This window comes from Perca fluviatilis, chromosome 14, assembly GCF_010015445.1.
Source record: "Perca fluviatilis chromosome 14, GENO_Pfluv_1.0, whole genome shotgun sequence".
Taxonomy (NCBI): domain Eukaryota; kingdom Metazoa; phylum Chordata; class Actinopteri; order Perciformes; family Percidae; genus Perca; species Perca fluviatilis.
In genome coordinates, this window is record NC_053125.1 from 16,443,853 (window position 1) to 16,457,233 (window position 13,381).

Genomic DNA, 13,381 nt, shown 5'->3' on the forward strand with positions numbered 1-13,381 from the left:
TACCTAGAAGAGCCAGTGCTGACACACACTATTTAAGAATGTGGGATTATGCAGCATTAAAAAGTAAGGCAGTGATCATATTGGACAGTCGGAGTGTCAGAGTGAGTGCCCACGGCTTGTTGTTGTGTCCCACTTTCTTTCCTCCTGTCCTCTCTTTTTCAGATGGTTACTGTAATTTATTTAGACAGGCCCAGTCTCTTCCTCCCTCTCTTTTTCTGAAGGGTGTGGATGGATAGTTAAAAACAGAACATGCCCGACAGAGAGGCCCTGTGTGACCAAGAAGCTGACTTGCACATGCACACGTATGCGCGCACAAAGAACACACATGGTGGACGGCGCACAAACATCCCCTCAGCCACTAACCGTGTCATACGCAGTGTGAGCAGAAGAGCCCATAAATTTAGTCTGACGAATATTCCTCTCATCTATCTTTAGTAAGGCTTTGGGCCGTGACCGTACATATATCCGCCCACAGCTAACCGGGCAAAATGTCAAATCAAAACTGAACGGCTGTAATAGTATGCAAATGAAATAAACGGCACTCGCTGCATCAGTGGCGCTCTCGTCTAATTCCATCAGAGATGCATTACAGTTATCTTACAGTGTTGTAGGTGACATCATAACAACAGAATAGCAGCGTTTATGGAATATGGATTAAACCTGTTTATGTGTTTGGGAAGTGTTAAAAAAGGAGTGCAATCCAAATCTGCACGTTGCTGCACGGTGTCTTTCGTGACCTGACAGTCTAAACTGTGTTGTTGTTGTTGTTTGCTGATAACTGCAAGACGCCTTTCCCTCTCTCTCTCTCTGTTTTGTGGGATGATGATGAGTTATGGCAGCCTGACGTGTGTGTGTATGTGTGTGTGTTGTGTGCACACCCACTTGCAAAGGAACAAAGACTGAATGTTACATTCCCCTCTTTCTCGCTGTGTGTCCCTCCCTCCAATTTCCCAATCTGTTTATTTCATTAGTGTCCACCAATCTATCTTTCCTTTCAGATATGTCTTGTCAGCTCGTTTTTTTTCTTTATCCAGTCCTTTTCTTTTCTCCCTTCCTCCCTCATCCTCCCATCAGGGAACTAATGGGCGGTCGTTTGAACATAGAAATACAGTCACATTTTCTTTTCTGTCTCTTCCTTCTTTTATACTCCATGCAAGGGCTGCTGCTAACAATTATTTTTATGTTCCATTTATTGTTTAGTCTTTAATAGGTGAAAATGGAATATCCCAGTGTCCAAGGGGACATCTTCATACTGATTGTTTTGTCCAACCAACAGTCCAAACGAGACTGTCCTCCCCTGAAAAACGCACACATAGGTCGTTTGTTCAAGCAGCAATTACGACTCATATTTACATTTTTTATAGTGGCGGAGCCCTCGCAGTAATTGTGATGGGAGCGAAGCAGATAGTAAGGTGACAAAGTAAGCGTCAAATTGCGAGTAAGGAGGTAGGTTGCCAGTAGACCGGGGTTCATGTCTCCTTCAAAAATAAAAGTAAACGGGGAGGGTTTTTTTAACTTTAAGGAACAAACAGAGCTACGTCACTTTCTGCGTCAAGTGAAGTAACCTCTGAATTTAACCCAAACCACCACCTTTTTTTCTGAAATTAACTAAGTAGTTTTGTTGCCTAGATGTAACCAAACTGCGACCGTTTCACAACGCTAACGACGTGTTTTAAAACCGTGACCGTTGCATTTTCTGGTTTAGATATGAGGAAAATGCTCCTGTGGGTCGTATTTCCTGCCACCGCTAGTGCCGCTAATTTATGAAACGCTCCTGTGGATCCTATTAGAGGGGAGGCCTTGTTGATCCAAACCCAAAGATATTCAATTTACAGTGATGTGAATCCTCAAATCCTCACATTTGAAAAAGCTGCAACCAGGCATTGTTTGGCTTTTTTCTTGATGGAAGGATTTAAACATCAACAAACCATCTCAGCAGTACTCAATACTAAAGTTCTATGGATAACAAGGCACAAAGCTAACCCAAAATCATTACAACACTATTAAGTCAGTTAACACTGACATTGCTTCAGCTGGTCCTTCAGTCCTCTAGATAGTGGTCACTCCAAGTCTCACCAACAAGGCTCTGACAAAGCAATCACTCTGCTCTCATCAAGCCACGCCGACTGACACTCCAGAGGCACTTGGTATGCACAACTGCTTAGAGATATCTGATTAAAAGAGAGAGAGAAGAGCCTCAGCAAATAGAACAAAGCTGTGACACTGTGGTCATTTACATTGACATGGATGCTAGTGCATGTGCGTGTGTGGCGTGTGTGGGTGGTGTGTGTATCTGAGGTCCTTAAAGTGTCTGCATCTAAAAAGGGTGTCTCTGTTGGATAATCCACAGAACACACTGGAAATGTGTCAGTTCTTTGAGTACCTCAATACAAATCTGTCATTGTATCGGAGGCCCACATCTTTGGAGTTATTCACATGTAACAATCTGAGAAGTTAAGAAAAATCACTCTTTCGTGGATATGTTCATTAGCAAACTGTGACAAGAGGGTCAGTAGTGAATTATTTTTTGTCAAAAAAGGTTGGGAACCACTGGTGAAGAGTATGTTTTAATGCATCAGGGATGTTTTAGGTTTAGATTGACGATTCTTCCGATTAATCTATTTAGTCAATGGCCAGACAATTAATTGTCAACAATTTCTGATAAGTCGTTAATCATGCTAAAAAAGTTCTTTAAAAAAATATCTTTTGTTACAGTTAGGTTGCAGCCTGTAACCTGCAGCATGTCATTCTCTCTCTCGCTTGTCTTGTGTTGAATGCAACATCTCATCACTGCATAGTTCACAATAAAGCATCAATGCCTTAAGAAATCTTAAATAAGTCTACTGTACATCAGAATAGATCACAAATTGTAAACAAAACATTTCTTTCTCAGTGTACGCAGGGCTGTTGCTCCAAAACCTCAAGTTCACTCTGTAATGTGCAGATGTGGATCTGAACCTGAACCGCGATTATGCAAACGCACAGTCAGTGAGCAAATCGATCCCGAATGACCTGGACGATGCTCAAGCCAAATTGTGGCTGTGTAAATCAGCCATCCATGAAGGCCAGATGTTCCTGCATTTCCTGAGCACAGGGAGACCCTACAGGTTATCTGAATACCACTGAAACAAGAGGAAATAAATTCATTGGAGTTTATTGTGCCACCATCCACAATTGATGTTAAGCATCGAGGGAAAAAAAGACAATTTACAGTAAAACATGGTAATGTGGGACTGGCTGTAACAGTGATGGGGACTTCCCTGTTTCTCTGCCAGTAACCTAAATTGTGTATGATTAAATAACCCTAACAGTGGTTGCATAAAGAACCAGTGTTAGTCTACCCAACATAAAAATGTACTATGATAAGTTCATTGGGTAACATCTGTGCTAGCAGCTGTTAAAAGCCACTAGTGGGGCTTTTAGGGGCTTTGTCATCCAAGCAGATTTATGTTGGGAAGACACTACACATTTTTCCACCCAATTATAGTAAACCATGATGACTGATTTCTCAAGATCGTGGAGACATGGACACTGCATGTTATCTTTTTGTAGATTTAAGATTCAAATCGCTTGCCTCCTGACAGAATCTCAGACCAGTCAGATGGTCTAATCATGATTATATCAAACATGTTAGATTTTAGGTTGAATCTATTGCTGTACTGAAGTTTGACATGGACAATGATGCCATGCTTTTCAAAATATCCAAACTCATCTGCTGCATCTTTAGTTTCCTGTCGGTTTCCTGTCACGGACATGTCCCTACTAATGTCAGGGTACTAGTGAATTGCCCCTACCGACATTACTTTACATACAAAAACACAAGCCCTGTTTTGAGCAAGTAATACAAGCAAATATATACTGCATAAAGCAACCTTTTTGCAGAATCATGTTCTGTGTGTCTATGCATATGGGCATGTGAGCAAGTGCACATATACTGTATACAATTGTGCATATTGGTCATCTGACAAAAAAAGTCCCTACCAATGTTAAAAGCAAACCTTTGCATACCCTAGTTATTTGAGTTATTATTCTGCTCCACGTACACAAAGTATGTGATAATTTAGTAAAGGTTTTTGCTTTTTTGTAACATAAGGAGCTTTAATATAGTTGTGTAATCAAATGCAAAGGAGAGATTTGGTCTTACACTGTTTATCAGATCTATATCATACTGCCTCACTAGGAACCTCATAGCCAGATAGTCATCGCATTTCTAATCCTCAGTGTTACTTCTTAATCTTAGAAGCTGTGCCTTTTTAGGATGATAAATCTTTGCATGCTACACTTTATTTCTGTCAGTGTTCTTGATATGGTGGGATCTCGAGAAATGAAGAGAAAGTACTATATTCCAAGGAGAATTAAATTGTGGGACATGTGTTAAATATTCATTTTCTAAGTGAAGTTGCTACTCCGTGGGTTTTGGGAAATTCATCAATATATCTTTTTATTTTATTTTTTTTAACAAAGAAATATATTCTGAAAATGGAATCTGGAAATTAAGAGTTTGTAAGCCCATGGATAGGCATGCATAACTGACATACAGATTTATAACACTTTTGATGCAGCGACTTATTGTCTGCAAAACTAAAGAATACAGTTAAGAAACAGTTTGGCAAGACTTGAAACCTTATACCACATTATATTGTAGTGACTTTAAAAGTAGGTGACGGGTTCCAAAAATGAATATATCCTCCAAGAAGACATTGAAAGAAACATTCATTGGAAGTTACTGGTAAGATTTTGTTCATTTTCAATCTCAATTATCAGCATTAAGCCTCCAAACTCTCCCCAGCAGAGCCCTTGATGTGCACATAAAATAAAATGTCCATTAGTTATAAACCACTTGCAGACCACACTAGTTTTTCTCGAGGTTAATTATGTTGGTTATAAGTGGATGATCTACAGTATGTAATTTCATTCAGGTGTATCTAGCCGGGCTGCTTGCTATCATCACCATCATTCACCGATGAGATATTTTTACAGTGGGTTCCATTTAATGGCTCAAACACCCTGGGAATTAGATGAGTGTGTGAGGGCAACTGCTGAATTTGTCAGAACGATGTCCTGGGGGTGCAGTCTTGCTCCACAGCACTCTGGGAAACTCCGAGAGAGGTCACTTAAAGCTGCTGCCAAACTAGCGAGAGTGAGCTTTCTCTCTCCCTTGAGGAGTAGAGCGGAGGCACGGAGGCCAAGGACGACACAAGAGGGGGAGCAATAAGCTCGCTAGCACTTCACTTGCCGCAGAACTGGGGCCCCGGGCGTCCGTATAAAGAGGTTTACTCCTCGACGCAGCGGCCGAGGGTTCGACTCTGACCTGCGGCCCTTTGCTGCATGTCAGTCCCCTTCTCGCTCCCCTTTCAAGTCTAAGCTGTCCTATACAAATGAAGGCCTAGAATCCCCCCCAAAAAATCTTAAAAAAATGAAAGAACTGGGGCCCGGCTCGCCCAGAAATCTGGGACTCACCAGCCCCTGAAAAGCAATTTCTTAAACAAAAGCCACCCTTGACACTGTATTCCCACCTGTCATCTCTCCCTCTGTCCTCCTTGTCATCCCTCCCACTCTCTTCTTTGTTCTCTTTCACCAGACTCAATTCGAAAAAGTGGATGATTAGGGAGAGAGAGATATTCTGGAAGTAAAGAGAGTAGACCATTGAATTACGGAAATCAGTTAAAAACCAACAAAAACAAACTGAAAAAGATAAATAGAGAAATTTGGAACAATGGGAATAATTGTGGGGTAAAATTGAATGTAATTGGTGGTCTCTGTGGTGACATACTATAGCCTTGATGGTGGTGCGTTGTAGGGGTAGATGATTTTATGCGTCGCATCCCTACGGCCTCGTGCTTTTATCAACTTTAAACAGCTTTAGTGATAGCTTGCATACAAATAGCTGCCTATTGCACACAACCGATGCCAGAGCCCCTGAGGTGACTACAGCAAGGTAATGGAGTTGTCTTGATATGCTTATATGGATCTCCATGAAACACACACACACACACACACACACACAACACACACACACACACACACATACACACATATTGATAGAAGAGACAGGTTGCATAATGCACTGAGCGGTAAATACAAACACAAATACAAATAAATCATGTTAGGCTTTTCTCTGGTTTGTTGCTGCTGTCTAGCTACCGGCAAGAACAGATAGTGGGGTTTTTAATTGATCGACTGTGGCCACACACACGCACACGCGCGCACACACAGACACAGATTCATCCACCTGTGCCAAGAACTTGAGTGATTCATTAACATCATGGAAGGAGGATGTGAATCCACTCAAATTAGTAGTTTGGCTTACATTTTGGCAAACACTCTGGAATACATATACTCTATATCACTGCACTGTGGAGTGAACCTTCTAGTGTAGCATATGCATGAAGTGATACCTCAAACCACTCTCTTCCGTCAACTTTTTCTGAGGAAGACAATGTTCTTTTTCCAATTTATTTAAAAATGATATGCCCCTTATAGACCGCGCGGAGAAACACAACAGAGGTCCCTGACGGTGAATACAGCAGTGGCATTGCTCTGCAGTTGCCTATGGCTTTTGATTAAGAGCATTACGGTCAGTATATTCAACAGTGCCAACACTATAACCAGCGAGCATTTAAACATCTTGGCATTATAGATCAAAGCTGGTCAAACGGACACAATAAAAAAGTGCTGCTATACCGGTTTGAAGGGGAGATTATTACTGCGGATAGCATTGTGTACCTCTGTAGTGTCTGGTATTACACATAGTGAAATATCCCCCGTTATGTTTATGGGGAGTTTGTCAAAGCAAGGGATTCTGCCCAGCTTTCAGCAACTCCTTCACACTCATATTGCTTCATTCTTTCGCTTCATGTCGTGGCTTCCGAAAATATCCAAGCGTCGAGGACGGTAAAAGGAAGATAAAAACGCCCATCAGAGATTCTGTGGCCGAGACACGAAGTTACTCATTCAATTTCACGGTCACAGCTTTCCGGTCACGAGCCTAAATAGACTAATACTCCACTATGTGACAGTAGGATTTGGTGGGATTTTAATCAAAATGTTGGAGGAAAATGCCAAAAGGGTGATGCTGAAGCAGAGAGGCGCTCTATTGTACCATCAAAATGTGTATCAATTTGGGTCATGATTGCTTGTCTGATTTGACCACATTATACATGTACAGTGTGTTGAATGCTATTAAATAAGTGCATGGACAGCCCCCTCTAGTGAACATGGAAAAACAAGTTCTGCAGCAGAGGGCAGACCTTTGTCATAGTTAGGAAGAACAGTATTTCTTCATGTGCATGTTTATACAGTAGGTAGGATTTGCCGCACCACAAAAGTTTGCAAGAGTAGGAAAGTTTCTGCAAATAGTTTGAATCTGTTCTGTTACTGATAATACCTACAGTACAGCTGGAATACTGTAATGGAGTGAACTCAACTGAGATCAAAACAAATGCAAAGAATACCTTATTGCAAATGTGATTTGACAAAGGTAGGGGAATCAGCAGTGTTTCTGCGCCACTGTTTGAAGTAAGACAGAGTGTGTACCTCAATGGCTTCATTACCAGGATATACTAGCACTGGATACCAGTGCCTCGCTTCACTGGAAACAGCAGCTCCTAATTAGCCCTTTTCACGGCTCAGGCTGAGATGTGTGTCTTTCCATTTGTGCCGACAGTGTGAAAAGAAACTACTTGGAATAGCCCCTTCATCGTTTTTCCATCCACGTGTAGATCGGAGCGTTAAATTCGTACTGTGAGGTGATGGTCTGAATGACTGAGTCAGCTACAGGTGGCTAAACAGTGCCAGCCTTTTCACTCTGTACCGCGGGCCATAACACTGCAATAAACTGAGGTCAATTTATTCTTCTTTTTGTGGGTCCACAGCAATTTGCTCAGCGTGGGCAAGCAAATGACAGTGATGAATCGACAAAAGCAACCTCCCTTTTTAATTCTGGCATGCCCTCCTCTCTCTCTCTCTCTCTCTCTCTCTCTCTCTCTCTCTCTCTCTCTCTCTCTCTCATGGCCTACTCTACTTCCCTTGCCTTGTTTACTCCAGTTTTACGGAGCCTATTTTTACCCCTTTGCCCAGAGGGCATATTCAAATACAGAGCTGCAACTGGGTGTCTCCCTCACAACCCAACTGTCTTTGGACTCTGCTCACACCATGCACTCTATGTCGAGAACAATGTGTTGTTTCATTGTGATATTGGAATAAATCAGGTGCCAATTTGTTTTTTGTCAAGTTGTCATTTGGCCTAATGGAACTTAATTTAAGATATTTTCCAGTTTTTCTATTAGGTTAAGTGGATCTTTATATTTTGCAGCTCAATGCCTCGCGAATAGACTACACTTTAATCTCAGAACCCTGACTTTTTAAACGGACCTAAATCAATACTGGATCACAAGATCACATGCTTGGAAAGTGGCTGTATTTTATTTCCCAATGCATTAACCCTGTATTTTACAGTGCTTGAGTTACATTTATTTTTTTACAGCACTAAAAGCTAATAGCTGCAATTTGTTTTATGATAATTTCTCAAGAACTGTCCACACAAGTATAACCTCTTTAAATTCCACTGCAGACAATTCAACTAAAACATACTAAAAGCCCAAGACTTCTGGATAATGTGGTTAATGTATTTCCATATATTTGTAAAATCTAAAAAAAAAAAAAAAAAAAAAACGTCTTATTTGAAGGTCTGCATGGTTGAAGCCTGTGTGTAGGATGGGGAGATGGAGGTGTCACACTTAAGTCTACTAAGTCTTACCGTCGGGGTTGGCACAGATAAACACCCGGACGCTGCGGCCGATGGGGACGTGGTGCGGCAGGGCGTTGATGTTGCCGCTTATGGCCGCCTTGCGCAGCGCCGACTCCCGCGGGCAGGGCTGCCTGCTCCCCACACCCGACGGCCACATGGTGGGCGACTTCCAGCGTGGCTACACACAAACACACGCACAGAAGGGACACGTTAGCGCGGCCAGGGACGCACACACAGGCACATGGACAGACGTGCATGCTTGCGCGCGCGCAGATTCCCCAGACGCATCAACACACATGGGGCGTTAATTATGGCAAAGGCATGGAGCTGCACGCTTTAATTTGCAGCTAACTTTGGACACATTTACATGCATTGACTTAATTCCTAAGGACAGAAGATGCCTATACTTTCAAGACACATTTCAATATTTGCTCCAAAATGCCCCAATGGGCATTTTGTTTAAAATGTGACTTTGAAAGAGTTATGAGTTTGATCTTTTCTCACATAAAATGCACAATATTTATTTAGGACACTTTTTTTTTTTTTTTACAGAAAGCTTAAGCGTGACAATAATACCTTGCCATATACTCATAACGCCCATGCCACACACACTACACACACACAAATACACACACACCAATTAAGTTAGGATGTATCTGCCAAATCTTCTCCTAACACAGGAATGGAATTGAATGTGTTTTGTTGTTGCAATAATATGGTAGGGATATAATAATAGGATATTACGCACAGCCTAGTACCGTCATGGTGCATGCGTAATTTGTATACATGTCCTTGGACGCATTCATGAATTTTCATGCCACTGTGGGACAAACAGACAAACAGAACGAAACAAAACTTGAATATACGAGCAAGGCAAGCATCAGTCGTATTCCCACCCCCAGAGAAGATGCTTGTAAAGGCGAATAACCGCTACGAATGGTTATTCCGCCAGGAGCAGACGTCAAGTCGCTGGTTTTCCGGAGTTGGTCTGAAATCTTTGTTTCAAAGACGGAAAACCTCGAAAAAGACAACAAAAAGCGGGGAAAAGTTGGGTAGTCCACTACAGAACACTACGTTATATCCTCTGAAACAGACCACTAAAAATCACAGAGGCACCGCATCCACAGAGAGGACTTGACTACTAGTGATGCTGGAGACAGGCACAACAGGACACTTCTTGTTGCTCACATTCATTCGCTTCATGTCGTGGCTTCCGAAAATATCCAAGCGTCGAGGACGGTAAAAGGAAGATAAAAACGCCCATCAGAGTTTCTGTGGCCGAGAGACGACGCCGGGAGACGGTAAAACGGATGCCGTGTATCGGAGTGCTCCCCCTGGCATCCTGCTGTCTCTAGTACGAGCCGACCGAGCTCTGAGAGAGGGAGTCTGTGTGAAGCCTGGCAAAATAAAAGCGCGACTACAGGCTGGCAATTTTCAAAGTAAAATAGAAGTTTCAGCGTGCAGATTGCTAGACCCTCACCCTAAAGGCTAAAAAGCTTTACAGTGAAAACAAGAATGGTTTTTCGACACAAATCACTATTTTGAACATAAAAAATGACGCAGTTTTCATTTAAAGTGTGTTTTTACATCTTATAAGTTAGCTCCGTGTACTTACCTAGCTTGTCCCAGTAACTTGCCCTTTTACGTTGAAGGCTCAATGTGTAATTCCGGTCGTGCTCTATCTTTTGTTTTCTGTTTGACTTGACGGAGGTGACAGAGAAGAAGAGCTCTGGATTCTTGTGATGTCTTTCTCCCTGTCTCTCTCCTCTCCGGTGGACAGAAAGGTGCTCACAGCTCACCCAGCCCCAATTAAACATTGCACTGGACCGCGGAGTCAGCAGCAGCGTGGTGTCGTAAATGACGTTACCACTGTTAAATGTTAGGCTACCAGTCACGAACAAAGTAAAGTAACGTTAGCGTAAGCGACGGTACTGAAACGTCATTACACCTTCACTTTTCTTTTTTTTTAACCAGTTAAACGTCGAATAAAGTTGATTCACATGGAAGTGAAATTATGAGATTGTTTCACTCCTGTTAGTTTTCACCGTAATTAATGTTAGCTTAAGCTGCATCTTTCCCTCTAGAGCTACGTGACATAGCTAAAATGACAAATAGTTATTACGTTGGAATTGTTTGTGCTTGGCAATTTTTTTTCATCTGGCAAAGCACTGTTCCATAGTTGATTTGTAAAGGTGTTATAAAAAGCCACTGCTCCATGAGAGTTTATGAGAAGAGAAATTGGCTTAAGTAACGTGTAATGCGTTACTTTTCTGAGTAAGTTACCTGAGTAGCCTTTGCCGCGGATAGGGGAGCAGCAGCCCGGGGGAGGACGAGAAGGTGGGGGGAGGAGTTTGAATGAATTGCTTTATCGATAACTGTACCTCTGCTCTGCAGCCTCTGGTTATTCGCGCTGGAAGTTTAAGTGCATTGGATTTGTACTAAACGGAATTGATTACTGTGCTGTTCTTGTGAGGGGGAAACGCTGAACCATATATTTCCCCCACCTCTCAGTCTTACAGTGTTTAGCGGGCAGCAGCAAGTATTTCTCTGAATCTGATGAAGAGTGAGCTCTCGCTTCAACCTTAAGCTCAGCCTCTGCACTAATGCTTTTGAGTTATGATTGTATAAAAGAAGAATGAAGCCTATAGATGCATGAGGTCCCTGGCTAGATATGTAGTACCATCTTACTGACGAAAATAAGCTTTTAACATCACTCTCAGATGCTTACGCCCACATCTCACATATCCAGCCAAGGAAAGAAAAACTTCAAATTTTAAAGATCAAAACATTTCAAATAATAATGTTATATAGCAATGATAGAAAATAGTGGAGACATCGGTGACCTCGTTTGCAAGTAGTAAGCAGCAATTTAAATCATCGTTCCAAATCAATAAACACCATAAAGGAGCACTGACTATTGCAAGAAGCTCCAAATCTTTTTTTTTTTTCATTTCATTTCATTCAACACATTTATTTTTATTTATTTATTCAGCTTCTGCACACACTCACAATAACATTCAAATTTAATCTAAAGTATTCCTGGCATAAGTTTAAGTCTAGAGGACACATTACCATGACTAAATGCCAAATTTAACACATTATTTACGTAAGATAAAAATAATTAGGCGCTAGATGACTTACTGTTCTGCTGCAGGTCTCAAGGAGGATTCTAGGGCTCTGCAGGCTCCCACCGACCCATTTAAGGCAGTCTGCAGGACCACTGGCTCACACCAGAACAAAATGTAACACTCCGGAAAAGCTCAAGTGGGGCACAGGGGACCGGAGCCTGGTTCCCAACAGTGTTATGACCTTTCTTTACTTGATTGTTTCGCTCCCTCTCATATTCCCTAGTCAGTTAATCATGTGTGCACCTGCACTGGATTAATGCACCACAGTCTTTCGAGAGGATGCACTTTACACAGCTTGTTGGCATGATGTGATGTGGCAGACAAAAAGTGTGTTTTTGGATGGGCGTGTGTGTGCGAGCAGGGCTGCTGGTGCTACAGCTATTTCTGGCCCCTGGGAAAACAGCTCAGGGGGCCTCTATACAGCATCTTAAATCATTTAGCATCTCTCCCCAGTTTGGTGCCCCTAAGTCACCTTTGGGTGAGTGTTTGAGCATGTGTGTGCATTCAAGCATGGTTATAGTAATTGCAAGTTGTTGGGTTTATTGCCATGTATGCCTGTATATTTGCTCATGTTCCTGTCCCCCAAACCCTGGACCACTCCAAGCTAATGTGAGTCACTGTGGTGACAAGATGCGATGTGTCACCTGGGAGACACACAGACACCAAGGACAGACACTAGCTGTTCACTTGGCAAATGTCCACGTACACACTCACATTCATTTTATGCACACAAACACACCGACTGCACATACATGGCTGGTGATGGATGGTTGTTTCTGCACAACAGCTTGAAAGGAATGGAGGGACTGGGAGTCAGGGGAGACAGTTGGGAATGTCAATTCCTGTGTGGCACCGCTACAACTCTCATTATTTGGAATGCCCACTCTGAACTGGATTTTTCTAGTTAGCTGACTCAGAGATCAAGGGCACATGGCCACAACTTTTAAGTCATTGATAGGAAATGTTAACTTGGGCAAAGTCCCAATGATATGATTCATGCTTTCATTAACAGTAAACACAAAGTACAGCTTAGGCTGATGGTAATGTCATTAGTTTTGCAGGTATATGCTCATATACCAAACTATAGGACAAACTGAAATCGTTACCTGACAGTGGTACCATAGAAAAAGTCGGGATTACCAACATTATTAGGTTTCATCCTCTGGGGACCACGCTATCTGTAAAAGAAGTTCATGGAAATCCATCCAATAATTGTTGAGATATTTCAGTCCAAAGTGGTGGACTGACTGACGGACAACAGTCAGCAGACAGTATGGCTAAAAACATTAGTGGTTGTAGACAGTCAGGACCTGAAGTTAACTTTTTTGCCACCAGCCACTGTGGCAGGTGGATTTTTAAATCCACTAGCCACACAGGCTTTTCTCTAGCCATTTTCTTTTGCCTCATAAAGGTGAAATACAGAAAATGCACGAGCATCGTTCTTAAACTTGTTAAGAATACACATTAACTTATAAACGAAATCAATACTGCGCTATATAAAACT

General features: G+C 42.0%; 1 protein-coding gene across 5 annotated transcripts in view; it reads right to left on the reverse strand.

Moving 5' to 3' along the window:
* The window catches only part of LOC120572710 (NACHT and WD repeat domain-containing protein 2), a 56,996-nt gene extending 45,920 nt beyond the window's left edge, over nt 1-11,076 (reverse strand). Inside the window, exons 1-2 of one of the 5 annotated variants that reach the window (XM_039822081.1) lie at nt 11,033-11,076; nt 8,759-8,927 (exon numbers count right to left, since the gene is read on the reverse strand). In XM_039822081.1, the coding sequence (XP_039678015.1) occupies nt 8,759-8,906 (148 nt within the window). In that variant the 5' untranslated portion in view covers nt 8,907-8,927; nt 11,033-11,076. The other 4 variants (XM_039822078.1, XM_039822077.1, XM_039822079.1 and 1 more) reach the window with 4 other exon arrangements.
* Between the last annotated feature and the right edge of the window lie 2,305 nt (nt 11,077-13,381).